This window comes from Pelobates fuscus, chromosome 5 (genome assembly GCF_036172605.1).
Source record: "Pelobates fuscus isolate aPelFus1 chromosome 5, aPelFus1.pri, whole genome shotgun sequence".
NCBI lineage: Eukaryota > Metazoa > Chordata > Amphibia > Anura > Pelobatidae > Pelobates > Pelobates fuscus.
Window position 1 is genome coordinate 155,364,900 of NC_086321.1, and position 16,801 is coordinate 155,381,700.

A 16,801-nucleotide genomic window follows, 5' to 3' on the forward strand; every position below is an offset into this window, starting at 1 on the left:
GGGGGGCGGGGCCGGACCGTGAGGCCTGCCGGGAGTTGTAGTTCCCTCCCCAGGGCCAGGCCGAGTTAAAGGGTTAACAGGCCGTCCTAGCCGTGGCACGGGCCGGGGTCAGCTCTATGATGGCGGCGCCCATGACAGCCCTGCTTCGGGGTCGCCTGGCAGGAGCCTGCAGCGGGGTGAGGCGGTGGAGGCACACCGAGCAGGCCAGGAAGGAGACTCACTTCGGCTTCCAGACCGTGTCCGAGGAGGAGAAGGGGGAGAGAGGTGAGACCTAGCGGGCTTATTCACTAAAGTGCGAATTCAAAGAGACTTTCGGAGAGACCGGAGCTGAATTAGAGAATGTTCCCACCTCAGCAACTCTGACCTTACATTAGAAATTCACTGTGAATGCTCACTTTAATGAAAAGCCCGGCATTGGCACAATGTGTGAATATAAATAGATGTTTTAACACTTTGATTGGAGTCCACCTGTGGCATATTCAATTGATTAGATATGGTTTGGAAATGCACCCTCCTATAGGGTCTCACAGCTGTAAACCGGTATCAGAGCAAAATCCAAGCCACGAGGTCAAAGGAACCACCTGCAGACCTAGAAAAAGGATTGTGTGGAAGCACAGATCTGGGAAAGGCTACATTGAATGTTTCCAAAAGCACTTAATTCTAAAATAGAAGTTTGCAGTACCCTGGACTCTTCCTAGACCTGGCATTTGATAAGAGATGTGACCAAGGACCTAATGGACATTCTCTGTGAACTTCAGAGGTTGTGTGTGGAAACAGAAGAAACTTGCCATCACTGTAACACTCCACTCATCTGACCTTTATGGCAGACTGTTAAGCAAGAGCCTCTCTCCTAACTGCAAGACACAATAAAGCCAACTTGGAATTTGCAGAAAAGCACATAAAGCAATGGCAGAACTACCGCGGTTGTAAGTGCGACTAGGTAGACAGCCACTGGGGGCAGACTTAGAGCTGCAATGTAAACATTGAAGTTCTCTGGAATTGCAATGTTTTACATTGGAGCACTAAGGGCAAAAGGGTCCCAGCATCCAGACTACTTCAATTAGCTGAAGTGGTCTGGGAGCCTATAATGCCCCCTAGTGTTCTGGGTGCCTATAGTGCCCCCTCCCGAGCCCCCAGCCATGCCGCGTGAGTTGGGGGCTATTAAACCGAAGGGGGGGGGCCTAGCGTTCCTGGCCCCCACCCATTAGTTGCGGGTGGGGGCTCTAAATAAAAATGGGGGAACACCTATTTCCCCCCCACCCGGCCTCCACCCATGAGTGGCAGGTGGGGGCCCTAAATGAAAATAGGGGGGACCTATTGTCCTTCCTCCCCCCTGCTCCCCACCCATGAGATAAATAAATAAAAACCCGATGCTAAAAAAATAATCCATGTTCACCCAGCGAGGACACCGCTGAACTCCGAATGGTGGGGAAAGGCTTCCCATGCCCTGCAATTTGACTCAGAGCACTCTGATTGGCAGGCAAGTCTCTACATTTACCTGTCACAGCACTCTGATTGGTTTTGCTTGAAATCCAACCAATCAGTACTCTGTGTAAATTTACACAGCGTGAGAAAGTTCTTTGGAATTTTCCCATGCTGTGTAATTTGGCTCATAACACTGTGATTGGTTGCTTTCTATTTGACTTGGGTCCCCTAGTCACCTGGGGCGGGTTTACATTTAGCCCCCACCCATCACACATGGGTGGGGCCGGGGGACATTAGGGCCCCCACCCGCCTCCTCCATTTTAATGTAGGATCCCCACCCGCCGCTAATGGGTGGGGGCCAGGGGGGAAGGACAATAGGACCCCCGCCCCCTCCATTTTCATTTAGGGCCCCCACCTGACGCTCATGGTTTGGGGCTGAGGGGCAGGGGGGCGCTAGGTCCCACCTTCAGTTTAATAGCCCCCACTCGCGCAGCTCGGGAGAGGGACCACTAGGGGGCTTTTTTTTTTTTTTAACAGTGAGTAGCCACTGGCTGCTCACTGTTTAGTAGACATGCCCCTACTCGCGGCATAGCATGTAGGGGCATTAGTGAGATCACCCCATAGAGTGAGGGAGGCTTAGGAAGTGGCATGGAGCACTGCTCCCTGCCACTTCTATTTTTACATATTACAAATAGGGAGCTGCATGCCGGTAGCTCCCTCCTTGTAATAAACTAAATGATCGAAGAGGCCTTCGTTCATTCAATCAAAATTTCTATTCATTTATTCGTCTTTCTGACGAATAGATGAAATTCCCGTTCGAATGCCCCAGTGTTTAAATGGGCATGCACTGGAATTTCACAGCGCTATCTAGTGTGGGCAGATGACGTGCCACACAGGGATTTCATCTACCCACACAAAGATGGCGGTGCCTAGGACCTAGGTCCGGGCACGAAATTAAAGATGCAAAAATAGGTAAGATGGGGGGCTGGGGGTGCTTAGGAGAATTTAGCGGTGACTAGGGGGCAATTAGATGTAGTGGAGTCGAGAGGGGTGGGTTAAAATTAATAAATAAATAATAAAAATACGGGTTTCGCCCATGACAGTGCTGCTTTAAGAAACTATAATATTAGGAATACATACAGTGTTTCTTTAAGATTTGCATTGCTCTCTGCTGTGAAGGTTTCTTGACTTCTGTATTATAATGTATGCATCTGTCCATTACTCTTGGAATCAGAGCACATATTTTTTTTTTTGACTCTGACATTTTACATTATATATATATATATATATATATATATATAATGTAAAATGCAAAGCATCTTCTACAGCTTGAGACTACATAAATTACAAAATTCCTATCTATGCATCAGAACAAAATCAAATACACTGACGACAGTCCGTTCCTTCAAATGTCTAGTTTATGTTGCTAGACCCCAATCTTTTGGCCTCCACATGGAAAAACTCTCATCAAAACTTTATTCAAAACTAGGTGCCCTGTACAGAAACAAATCCTGCCTAAGCCCCACAGTAAGAAAATAGATTGTACAACAAATGCTAATACCAGTCATTGATTATGGGGATGTAGTGTGTGCACCTGCGTCGCTAACCACCATAAATTTACTACATTGTAGAACTCATTCTGCAGCTGTGCTCCAATGTAATTACATGACCCAGCATTGTGACCTGTTAAAAGAACTAAACTGGCTGGAATCCTGATGCACCCTTCATCTTTCAAGCCTTGTGTTTAACCCCTTAAGGACGGCGGGCGTGCTATGCTGTCCTTAGGGAACCTGCTCTAAACGCCGGTGGGCGGCATAGCACGTCCCCACGGGTCAGGGTACTTACCCGGTCACCGGCAATCGCGGTATGGGGACTCACCTGGGAGCCCAGGGAGTCCCTCTCCTTCCTCTTTGGCCCTCCTGGCCCATGTGATTGCGAGGTCCTTGTGAGGACATCGCGAGATCACATGGACGGCATAGCCAGCAGGGGGAGTGCCTGTAATGACAGGTACTCCCCCTGCTGTCTATAAAAAAATAATGTTAAAAACAGTGTAAAATTACATTATATTTCCTTAGATCATATATATATATTTATTATATACATACATACACTGTCTAAGTCTATTTTAATATTTATATATATATATATATATATATATATATATATAATATCAAAGTACACGTAGAATGAAGCAAAGAAACAAAGTATATACACTAAAAAAATACACGTATACTGTGATAGCTCCAGGTGAACTTCACAACCACCTGTGGAAATATACAGCAAATAGACAAAAGTGGAAACCACCCAGAATACGTATAATAGATAGAATACAAAAGGACAACCTGATATAGGTCAAATTTCCTTGATTGGAATCTGTGTGAAAATTGAAATAACTTTCATAGCGTAAAAAAGTAGATATAAGTAGTGATTAAAGTGAGATTAGAAATGCACTCACAAACAAACGATCATTCAGGCCTTTCACCCTCTCAGGGGTAGTGTGATGAGTAAAGATATCCTCCGACACGATATATGTAAATGTAAAAAAATGCAATATAGTGAAGTATGTTTAGAAATATATAAATTCGGGGCGGGGCCGGGCCGCCATGCCGAACGGACGCACAATGGAGTAGCTCCTGAGATACTCTCCAGTTTTGGCAATTTTAAAACTACCTGCATACTCATCCAAAGACTGGTAGCTGTGACCCAGTGCCTGAAGCCACCCTGGCCCCGGGGAGAGGCTTGCTGGGAAGTTTAAGTCCCTCGGAGGGGCGATCCCCGTCATCCACATGGGGACCGCTCGGGCGGTGAGTGGGGTGGACGGCCGCTGCCCGGCTATCCTGCCCGCCAGCGGCAAGGCAGAAGCACAAGGCTCGGCGGATCCGGACCTGTTCCCCCCCCTCTGGACCGGCGGGGGTGATCACGGTCCCCACCCCGCGGCCCATCAGAGCGCAGCAACAACGGCACTCAAAGCGCCAGCAGAGCGGACACAGCGCAAAGAGGCCGCTTCTAAAATGGCGGAGACGGCACGACAAGCCACCCACGATCAAAAGCCGAATGGCGCCCCCTCCTCTACTGACTCCACACGGGCGGACTGCCGATGCGGGCTGCAAGGGCACAAGCAAGTACAAGCCATGACCCCACAAGCCAGGCTATGGCGGAGATGCGCTACACCGATCGAGCCCAAAGCCATGAAGCACGGAGTGAGACACTACCATAGTGCACTGGCCTTACCTACCACACCGCCCAGATCATCACAGGGGGACAGAAACAGAAGGATCTGCATCAACAGCCGACTGGTCTGCCGCCGAAGACAGGCACCCGACTGGATCACAGGTCAACCTTAAAGAGCCATACCGCCATGCTACTTTGCCACTTAACGGGACTAGAATAAACATAAGTCTCCAGACCTTTTGTACCTCTCCAAAATTAAACCTCCTTCATGACCAACGAAAGGTCTCTAAATGTACATCCACGGATCGTCACCCTGCTGGCATGGAGTCCAATTGGGGGTGGTAAAGCTGCAGGGCAATCTCGAAAGCTGATGCTCCCCCTGTTTTATTGCCTTTGCCCTCCAGCTACTAAATGTCTAGGTTAAAGCACAACATTCAATTGCATAGTCAAAGCCTAGTCAGTCAAAAGCCTGTTTAACTACACCGCTATAGTATCAAAGCATGATAGTATTAATCGACTAAGAATGGTATTAAAGCGACTAACTGAAATCTAGCCTGACCATTTACTGTAACCAAACTGTACCAATATGTTAATACAGCTCTCATAATATGCATGCATAACCTGTAACATCTATAGAATAAGCATTGAACAAGCCTTCTTACAGTACATCTTTAAAAACCTAACTTAAGCTGCATAAAATGTTAAAAAATTGTGCCTGTTAATCTTTTGTCCCGCATGTTGCGCGAGGAAAATGCCTGAGGACTGCTTTTGGGGCACCTCATGCCTGCCTGTAATATCTATGTGCACTACAAAAATAAAGAATTTAAAAAAAAAAAAAAAAAGAAATATATAAATTCACATTTATTCATTGCACTTACAAAATAGCAGCATAAAAAGGCATCTCTCCATAAACATATGGAACTCCTGGTGATGACAATCGAGTATCCACAATCCAGAGTAAGGAAGAAGATACAGCATTCAAATAAATAAAAATAAATAAAAACAATATAAGTACATAAGTTCTGTAACAGTGTTACAGAACTTCTTATGTACTTATATTGTTTTTATTTGTTTTTATTTATTTGAATGCTGTATCTTCTTCCTTACTCTGGATTGTGGATACTCGATTGTCATCACCAGGAGTTCCATATGTTTATGGAGAGATGCCTTTTTATGCTGCTATTTTGTAAGTGCAATGAATAAATGTGAATTTATATATTTCTAAACATACTTCACTACATTGCATTTTTTTACATTTACATATATCGTGTCGGAGGATATCTTTACTCATCACACTACCCCTGAGAGGGTGAAAGGCCTGAATGATCGTTTGTTTGTGAGTGCATTTCTAATCTCACTTTAATCACTACTTATATCTACTTTTTTACGCTATGAAAGTTATTTCAATTTTCACACAGATTCCAATCAAGGAAATTTGACCTATATCAGGTTGTCCTTTTGTATTCTATCTATTATACGTATTCTGGGTGGTTTCCACTTTTGTCTATTTACACGTAGAATGATATTGATTAAATATATATATTTATATATAATATAAAGTAAAAAAAATACAAAATAAATGTCATTAACTGTATTTTAAAATTAATATATATTGATATCAAAATACATCATAATGTATATATCTATATACATAAGTATATACGTATATATCACTATAAATATCTAATTTTTAAAAAATGATATATATATAATAATTCTACATATATATTTATGTAATCATTTTACATAATTGGGTCATTTTATTAGTTACAATTTGCGGGACCTGCCTGACAACCCAGGCCAAAAGTCCAGGGAATTTAATTTGCTAGCACTATATTTAACGCTGTAACTTTCCAAGACACCATAAAACCTGTACATGGGGGGTACTGTTTTACTCGGAAGACTTTGCTGAACACAAATATTAGTGTTTCAAAACAGTTAAATGTATTACAACGATGATATCGTCAGTGAAAGTGACATTTTTTGCATTTTTTCCACACACAAATGGCACTTACACGGACAATATAATTGTGATACGTTTTACTGTTTTGAAACACTAATATTTGTATTCAGCGAAGTCTCCTGAGTATTACAATACCCCTCATGTACAGGTTTTATGGTGTTTTCAAAAGTTACAGAGTCAAATTGCATTTCAGTTTGTTCACATTGAAATTCGCCAGATTGGTTACGTTGCTTTTGAGACCGTATGGTAGCCCAGGAATGAGAATTACCCCCATGATGGCATACCATTTGCAATAGTAGACAACCCAAGGTATTGCAAATGGGGTATGTCCAGTCTTTTTTAGTAGCCACTTAGTCACAAACACTGGGCAAAGTTAGTGTTAATATTTGTTTGTGTGTGAAAAATGCAAAAAACTAATTTGAAAGCCAATTTTGGCTAGTGTTTGTGACCAAGTGTCTACTAAAAAAGACTGGACCCCATTTTCAATACCTTGGGTTGTCTACTTTTGCAAATGGTATGCCATCATGGGGGTAATTCTCATTCCTGGGCTACCATACGGTCTCAAAGGCAACGTAACCAATCTGGCCAATTTCAATGTGACCCTGTAACGTCCCAAAACACCATAAAACCTGTATATAGTGGGTACTGTTTTACACGTGAGACGTCGCTGAATACAAATATGTGTATTTTATTACAGTAAAAGCAAACAGTAGTATGACATTCACAGTTAGAATGTCACATAGAACTAAAAAATAATTTAAATTCTTATTTTCTCCCATTTTTTTTATATTCATGTTACATTATGTTTCATATCTAAATATTTGATGTTAAATTAAAGCCATGTTTTCCCTGAATAAAATGATATATAATAAGTGTGGGTGCACATAATATGAAAGAGGTGAATTACGCCTGAACAGACATATAGCGCAAATTCAAGTTTTTGTTTATGTTTTGTTTTGATCACAACGTGTCCATTTGGCTCAGCCCTTAAAGGGACACTATAGTCACCTGAACAACTTTAGCTTAATGAAGCAGTTTTGGTGTATAGAACATGCCCCTGCAGCCTCACTGCTCAATTATCTGCCATTTAGGAGTTAAATCCCTTTGTTTATGAACCCTAGTCACACCTCCCTGCATGTGACTTGCACAGCCTTCCATAAACACTAACTGTAAAGAGAGCCCTATTTAGGCTTTCTTTATTGCAAGTTCTGTTTAATTAAGATTTTCTTATCCCCTGCTATGTTAATAGCTTGCTAGACCCTGCAAGAGCCTCCTGTATGTGATTAAAGTTCAATTTAGAGATTGAGATAAAATTGTTTAAGGTAAATTACATCTGTTTGAAAGGGAAACCAGTTTTTTTTTTCATGCAGGCTCTGTCAATCATAGCCAGGGGAGGTGTGGCTAGGGCTGCATAAACAGAAACAAAGTAATTTAACTCCTAAATGACAGTGAATTGAGCAGTGAAATTGCAGGGGAATGATCTATACACTAAAACTGCTTTATTTAGCTAAAGTAATTTAGGTGACTATAGTGTTCTTTTAAGGGGTTAAGGGCTTTTCTGGGATGCTCCCACCGTACCTGAGTAAAATGCTCTCCCCAGCTGTTCCTTCCTCTTATAACCTCCGATTCAGTACCAGCACTTTATTATACCACAATACAAAAAGAAAGTGGCTCGATCCTCATTTTCATACAGAGCAACGCAATTCTGGAATAACCTCATGGAAACAATCAAATCTTCCGTCAGTCTAAAATCCTTTAAGAGATGTCTGCCAATGTATCTCAATACAGAATGCACTTGTAATCATATTCTATTTTTTATTTGTAATGTGTTACATTTATATATGTGTATTATTTTTAATATTGTATCTTACCCTGTTTAACAATGTAATGGTTGTGGGGAAAGGGAAAAACGTAAAAACTAGAGAAATCTCAATGTATCCTTCCTCGTAAAATACTTTGTAAATATAAATATTGCGTGTTTAATGCATCTGTTTTCTCTCTGCTCTTTTCTTTTCCTAGTTTATCAGGTGTTTGAAAATGTAGCTAGAAAATATGATCTAATGAATGATTCTATGAGTCTGGGGGTACATCGACTATGGAAAGATTGGCTGATACAGTACATGAACCCTACACCTGGCACTAAACTACTAGATGTGGCAGGAGGAACAGGTAAAATATCTCATTTCTATCCAGTCTGTGTAAATCTTTACTACAGCTGAAAAATCTATTATGGTTTTCATATTTTTTTTTGTCTTATTAAAATGTTTCTTCTACCTTCAATTTCCATCCCTACTTTTTTTTTTATTTTATTTTTTTTTATAATTCTTACTACAGAAACATTTTTTTCAGACCGATTTTTGTTTTTTGACATTCGTTATTTAATACGAATTTTCAAATAAAGGTAATACGAAAATCATGTGATACAGGTTGTTAAGGTAAGCAAGGGCAGGAAAAGTACACACATCAAACATCATAGTAAAAAAAGTCTCAAACAGCAAATAAATAGCACAGGAGACGTAAATGGTTGCACAGTTCTGTTTGAATTGTATTTGCTCTTACCCTTGAGGGTTGTGTCTCCTAATATTATCTTATGACTGCATTGTCCTGAACAATACTTAATCTACTAATGGTGTGCTCTGCTGTCTGTACTTAAACTGGCTCTGTCACCTCAAGGTTTACCTTTCTCCTATTGTTTCCTCTGCTCTTCCTCTTTCAGAATCTGTTCTTTTTTTATTTTAGGTTTAGTTCTCTTTTAAATGGAAGACAAAGTAGGGACTACTTTGTATTATGTATTTTTCCTACTCCATTATTTTGGCTTACATGTCAACGATTCTAGTGAATAAAGTGAAGTGTATAAACCCCATAATGCCAGCAAGTAAATGACAAATGACACCGTCATGAGTTATGAGTGATAGTAGTAAGTACTTAGTAGTTATACTGTGTATATTTGGAGATAAAGCTGTTTCGCCAGGGTGTAAAACCAAAATTTCCTGCATTGTTTGGCTTTCAAATAGGAGTTTGTAGTTCCTTAAATACATTTATTGTTTGGAATTGTGGACACTTTTTTGAACAATCAGTTGTTCAGTGATCAACAGGACAAAGTAAAAAAAAAATTAACACAAACAAACATTGTGCCTGTGTGTGTGTTTCTCTTTCTATATATCTATATGTATGTGTGATATATAATACAAATACACATAGATGAATTCTGCAGACATCTTAATAAAGCACTTAGGGCTCTTTTAATCTTAGGGCAGTGACATCAATTCATCCCCTCTCCCAGTAATACAGAATTTTTATTGTCTACATCTCTTCAGGTCCACTCCCTCTTTTAACTAATTAAAGAGGCTGAAATAATGATGGCAGGTGCTGCCCAGGGCACAAACTTTTATTACTCTTGGGCAAACCCAAACAACCCGCAGTAAATGGTAAAATGTTAAAACTTGATCTGTCTCTTGAAATGTATCTTTCTAGTTATTGTTGCATTTAGCAATTTCTGTGTGACTAATTCGAACAGTACCTGCTAAAGCAGATTTCAAAATAAATGGAGTTGTTCTTCTATAGCTCATATGAATATGCTTGAAAACAAATGAGATCCATACATATAAATTGGTTTGGGTACTCAGCTGATATACAAATGTGACTAGGAACAATTAAATGGTTACTCCAGGCACCATGACAATATCAGGGATTTAAAGTGGTCATGGGGCCCGAAGTCTGTATGTGTTGCGTTTTGCTATGAAATACTCTACATATGGAGAATTACCCTAGTCTAGAGAACATCCAATTTTATTTAGTAAGTGTTTCAGGGCACACTTGTATGATTTATCTTTTTATTTAGGCGATATCGCATTCCGCTTTGTAAATTACATCCGTGCTCAAAAGGAAAAAATGATCAGGCATAAGTTGAAGTACCAGCAGAATTTGTCATGGTCAGAAATCTCAAGAGCCTACCAACAGGAGGAACAAGGATCCTTGGGTGGATCCCGAGCTGTCATCTGTGATATAAACAAGGAGATGCTAAAGGTTGGGAAGCAGAAATCACTGAAACTGGGATATTCGGAAGGTGAGTTTTGTATTAATACTGTCTGATGATCCTATCACTTATGGCAAATAGGCATGCAGCTACACTGAGAGACTTTCTGTGGTTCATAATACATTTTGCAATCAAGTTAAGGAACACTCCAATCACCATAACCACCAAAACATTCCGTAGTTATGATGCTTATAGTTTTCCTTTAAATAAATTAATGAATATTGTATTCTACCTGCACTCTAAAGTAGATCTTATGGGCACCAGAACCACTGCAACTTAATGTAATGGTGCTGGTGCAAATAGCCTGCCCCTGCACAGAGAATATGCAGTGTTTACACTGCTGTCAAGGACCACCTCTAGTGAAACAAAGTGATCTAACCCCTAAATTGCAGAGAATTGAGCATTGATACTTCAGAGGCTTGATCTATACACCAACACTGGTTCATTAAGCTAAATTATTTTGGTGACTATAGTGTCCCTTTAATAATAAACTTCATCGTCACTGTGGCCATCATCCACAAAGTAGTATTAGGTCGTTGCATGGACTTCAGGCCTGTAAAAGATGTTACAGGCTTTTGGAAGAAACTCCCACAAGATAGTTGGTGTTCTACATTGTCTGGTTACATAAAGCCATTATGTGGATAACATCATACATTTCAGAGCCTGGCTAGAATGCAGCAAACCTCAATATTTTGTTTTTGTTTTTCTTCTCCTGCCAGGACTGTCGTGGGTTGCAGGCAACGCTGAGGAATTGCCTTTTGATGACGATAAGTTTGATGTCTATACCATTGCATTTGGAATCCGCAATGTGACACACATAGACCAAGTGAGTGGCACACATGAAATCCGAGAACACAGGAGTGCTATATTTAAATACTAGACATTTTGGGCACTCATACATTGCACATGTTGATGGTATGCTTAACAAAGTTACTATTGGAAGATGTTTTCTAGGTGTATGTTAAGCAAAGAATGCATTAATTTGCAAATTGGAATTAAACAAAATTGAACACTTGACAGATTAAAATCTTGTTTGAAATTGTACACGTTGTCTGGGTTTATTCCTAAACTCTGAAATGAAATCCAAATGGAAAACAATGGCAAATACAGATGGTTTGAATAAATTCTCTAAGCCTTTTATAATAGCTACTTTAGTCACTTATCATTCAGATTGCTGTTTGCTACATATTGGAGTTTAGAATATAAACCTGTGTGACAGCAAAGGAGAATCAGAGTGAAAGGAAAATCAGGATGGTTAAAAATAATATTGGGGTTGAGAGGGTATATGCTACACAATTATCACTGTAAGTCTCTTTAAGATGTAAAATGCTGGGATTTCCCAGCTACATTACATAGATATTGTGTATTATAACATTAAGTGTGTGGGTTTTTTGTTTTGTTTTCATATATATCCTTTCTGTTTCATCAATGCAAGGCATTACAAGAAGCATATCGTGTGCTTAAACCTGGAGGAAGGTTTCTGTGCCTCGAATTTAGTCAAGTGAACAATCCTCTGCTGGCCAGGTAAGTCATTTATTAAATCGTGGACACCGCAGCTACTGAAGGAAATTGTGCATCAGCTACAGGGGTAAAGCCATTACTGCTACAGTAATAGCTACTTACCATTCTTCCTATACATTACCTCAAGTATACTTGTGAATGGGATATCACTATGCATTATGTCCTGCAAGTCCCATATATATTTTTTTGAAAGTTTATTTAAAAGTAAACACTGGAATTGTAATTAAGCAGCTGAAGGGATACTCCTGAACACCACTTTCACCAAAGCCACTTAATCTTTTTATTTCAGATAAATGCAGAACTTTTGACTCCAACGCAAAGCGTCTGCTATCGTTAACTGTATACATTTCCACTGGAGTGCCTTGTTTATGGATTAAAATGATCTCCTTTTCCCACATTATTTAAATGGTGCAAAGTTTTCAAAAAGTACCCAGTGAGACCAACCTAAAGGCTGCTCTGGGATATAATCCACATCTGTGCCTTTTCCCTTTTCATAATTGACCATTGACTATTTGACATTTTTCTCCCCTAGCACTAGGGATCGACCGATATTGATTTTTTTTAGAGCCGATACCGATAATCTGTGAACTTTCAGGCCGATAGCCGATAACTTGCCGATATTCCGTACATTTACCATTTTGAAAAAATAAACTATTTCTAACGGTAAATGCACAAAATATACATGCCACATGTAGTGGATGAAGTGTATTTAGACAGGGGAGCTGTGTGTGTAGTGGATGCAGAGTGTATTTGTGTAGTGTGTATAGTGAATGCAGTGTGTATTTGTGTAGTGTGTATAGTGAATGCAGTGTGTATTTGTGTAGTGTGTGTATAGTGAATGCAGTGTGTGTTTGTGTAGTGTGTATAGTGAATGCAGTGTGGGTAAAGTGAATGCAGTGTGTGTGTTTGTGTAGTGTATGTAATGCAGTGTGTGTGTGTGTGTTTGTGTAGTGTGGATGTATGTAATGCAGTGTGTAGTATTTGTGTGTAGTGTGTATGTATGTAATGCAGTGTGTGTGTGTATGTATGTAATGCAGTGTGTTTGTGTGTTTGTGTAGTGTGTATGTATGTAATGTAGTGTGTATGTATGTAATGCAGTGTGTGTGTGTTTGTGTAGTGTGTATGTAATGCAGTGTGTGTGTGTGTGTGTGTGTAGTGTGTGTTTGTGTAGTGATGTAATTTGTGTAAAATGGGGGGGGCGGGTTATGTTAATTATTTTTTTATTTTACCAGGGAGGAGGGATATAGTATTCCCTGGTGGTCCGGTGGCTTGTTAAGTCCTGGGGGGCCCAGCAGCAAGCGCTGGCTTACCTTGCCAGCAGCTTCTCCAGTTCCCCGGTGTAAATCTCGCGTCCCTTAGTGCCGCGCGGAGCATTGCCATGGAAACCCGTGGCAACGCTCTGCCGCCGCAGGTCTCGCGAGATTTAGACATGGAGCTGCTGACAACGTAAGTCAGCGCTTGCTGCCAGCCCCCCCAGGACCGCCAGGCTTGTAATGAGCCTGGCGGTCCTAGGAGATATTATCGGCAATATCGGTAGCTATATTGGCCGATATTGCCGAAAATACAGAATATCGGCCGATAATATCGGTAAAACCGATAATCGGTCGATCCCTACCTAGCACCCTTTTTTTTTCGCACTAGGATTAATTCATCCCTCTAACATTAGAAATGCAAAATATTTTGAGTATTAGAACGCTTTCTTACCTATCCCCAATCAAATATGAAGAAGATTTACACACCTGTAGTTTATTACTGCAACAGTCTCCAAGGCTGCTCAGGTGGCCTGGTTGAGATCATCCATGATGAAAACCTCAGCCATTCCAATAGTGCCACATCAGGAAACATTTGGGTGTTGGTATGTATGCAGGAAATTAAACATTTAGGACAAATTCGAAAAAATCAAAAAGTTAATTCTGCTTTCTGTGTGTCTATTTTGGCTTTGAATTTTAAATTCACCTTGAATTCCCAGAAATTCTCACCTTTGTTAATAACCCTGAATGATTTTCCAATGAGAGAGAGAGCCTACATGGCTTACATACAGCATTCTGTATCTTGAGTACTGCAATACAAAATACTGTGGTACTGACCTATGCCATGATTCTAGTCAAGCTTACAGCTTAGTGAAAATTATAGAATGTTAGTGCAGCAACGTATCGAGAAGGATACCGTTTGGCACTGCAGCGCTAGATCAGAGTATTCAGTAATTAAAGGGGATGTTATAGGTGTGTGTGTTTGTGTGTCCAAATTTTTTATTTTTTTTAATGATTGTGGCATTTGTAGAGTAGTCTGATAATGCATCCGAACTTGTGTCATGTTTACAAAAAAGGAAGAAACTTGAAGAGTTTTCATTTTTCATGGGAGTTACTCTCAAATGTTTATTTAAAAAATATATATATTTAAAAAAAAAATACAAAAGAAGAATTTGAGTATTATTTAAGTACAGCAACCACACACGTTAACCTAGAGAGTAGACCATTGTATTATAGCATTGCAGCGTTTCCATATCTTCCATTGTTGATCTGTGTGTCACATGACATGTCGATGCATTCAAATATATCTTACAATAACAGGAATTCTGAGTCTGATGTCTGATATTACATTGTGTGTCTGGACCTGTTCTTAATCCTCTTTAGGGCTTATGACCTGTACAGTTTCCAAGTGATTCCAGTGCTTGGGGAAATCATTGCTGGTGATTGGAAGTCCTATCAATACCTAGTCGAAAGCATTAGACGCTTCCCTCCTCAGGTAAAACATTTTTGTAATACCAGTCAACAATTTGGTTTAAAACAGAAATTTCATATAATGCTGAATAGCTAGCTTGTACACAGCTAAAAAGCGGCAATTATATATTTAATATTAAACAGGTTTTTTTTTTTTCTCCTGTAGGAGGAATTTAAGGCCATGATTGAAGATGCTGGGTTTTTCAAGGTGACGTACCATAACTTGACGTCTGGAATTGTTGCAGTTCACTCCGGGTTTAAGTTATGAGTAGCATACTTTCTACACTGAAGAGAATGGCACGCTTGTAAACTGAAAACCTATAGTTTCCGTTTTGGAACATAATTTATTTTTACTAAAATGAAAATTAATTTTATAGATTTTTTTTTTTTTCTCTTTATATTGTGAACCAGTATTTTGAAATTTATTCCGATTAAGCAATTGAGTCACACCTACAATCGTTTGCATATACACATAATTGTAGTAGGTGAAAACAATTTTTTTCGGACAGGATTAACCCCCTAGGCACCAAACACTTGGTTTTGGCTAAGCCGTGGTCCTTGTTCCTTCAGGGGTTAAATCGAATTTGTGCCCCCTGGATATTACTTTAGCTGCTGTCTAGATTATTCAGCAGAGTGCAAACTGTAGGAAATTGAATGTGAATTTACATGTTTTACCCAAAATAGCTGAAAAGAAAATGTTTCCCTGGCTATTTATAGTTAAGCTATTTTTTAGTTTAGGTGTTTCCTAAAATCTTAAATTCACACGTAATTTCCCACAGGACAGTTTAATGTTTATGTCTGGGTTTTTCTTTTCACAATTGATTTAATGTGGGACTTTCATAAACAAATACACCTTCTGTATATGGTTCAGTTGTATCAGATGGAATTAAAAATAGCAAAATGTATTAAAAATAGCAACACTGTGACTGATGGAGTTGGAGAATTTTTCCAGATCCGCTATTTGCCCTTAAACTTTGCATTTCTGTCAACTGTATAGGCTCCCAAACCACTTCCTTGAGATGAAGTGGTCTGGGTGCCATATGCCTCCCGTTTTACCCCCGCAGCTGAAAACATTGCCATTTTGCAGGAGTTATATGGAAGCACAAACGCAAAATAGTGGAATAAAACTCCACTATTTTTTTTCTTTCACAATACAATAAAAAAATAACACAATGTTTAAGATTTGACTAACAGAAAATCTATCCATTCATTGTAATTCTTATCAGAATTAACATAATATACCTAAATCTGATTTCTTCCCTCATATCGATCCACTTATTATCTGTAGACTTGTCTCAAACATACCATAAGACATAGATAGACATTAAACATTCATGGTCATATTACAAATAAAAAAAACGAAACAAAACTCGCTGGAGCTCTGGAGGAGTTAGTCATATAACATTGAATAGAATATCACATTTACTCAACTGCTGCTATATCCTAGCTTAGAAAGCCATAAATTATAACTATCCTGTTGCCCTCTATTTATACCACGTTCCATTTTTAATAAAAATTTTACTTGTTCCTTAACTACTGGCCATGTTGGCACTAAAGTTAATTTTCAGTACCTAGCAATTGTCATTTTTGCAGCCATCAATATTTTGAACTATCAAGGGGATTACCTTGTTGGGTGCTTGCCGGATGTCTAGTTGTAATAAAAACGCCACTATTTCTAATTATCTGATTGGACCAAAGAGGTGGAGCTACACACCAGAGCAGTTTTAATTTTTGTTCACTAACCATTTTAGTCCAATTTAGTCTACTAAAAATGTGATATTTAGGCGACTAAAACTAGACTAAAACAATTTAGATGACTAAAATACAACTAAAACTAAAATGGCTTTTAGCCAAAAGACTATGACTAAAGCTAAATTGAAATTTGCCAAAATTAACATTGGTGGGTAAAACGCATGGAGGAGGGCGGGAAAGGAAACTAGACACATCAGGGGCTGAAGGGATTGA

The 16,801-nt window shown here is 39.5% G+C and overlaps 1 protein-coding gene across 1 annotated transcript; it reads left to right on the top strand.

Moving 5' to 3' along the window:
* The first annotated feature begins 37 nt into the window (after positions 1-37).
* Positions 38-15,762, top strand: COQ5 (coenzyme Q5, methyltransferase). Its single transcript, XM_063454593.1, has 7 exons — positions 38-264; positions 8,579-8,728; positions 10,401-10,625; positions 11,315-11,421; positions 12,031-12,119; positions 14,750-14,861; positions 15,003-15,762. The coding sequence occupies exons 1-7, from the start codon at positions 117-119 to the stop codon at positions 15,102-15,104; spliced, it is 933 nt and encodes a 310-aa protein (XP_063310663.1). The 5' UTR covers positions 38-116; the 3' UTR covers positions 15,105-15,762.
* The last annotated feature ends 1,039 nt before the right edge of the window (positions 15,763-16,801 follow it).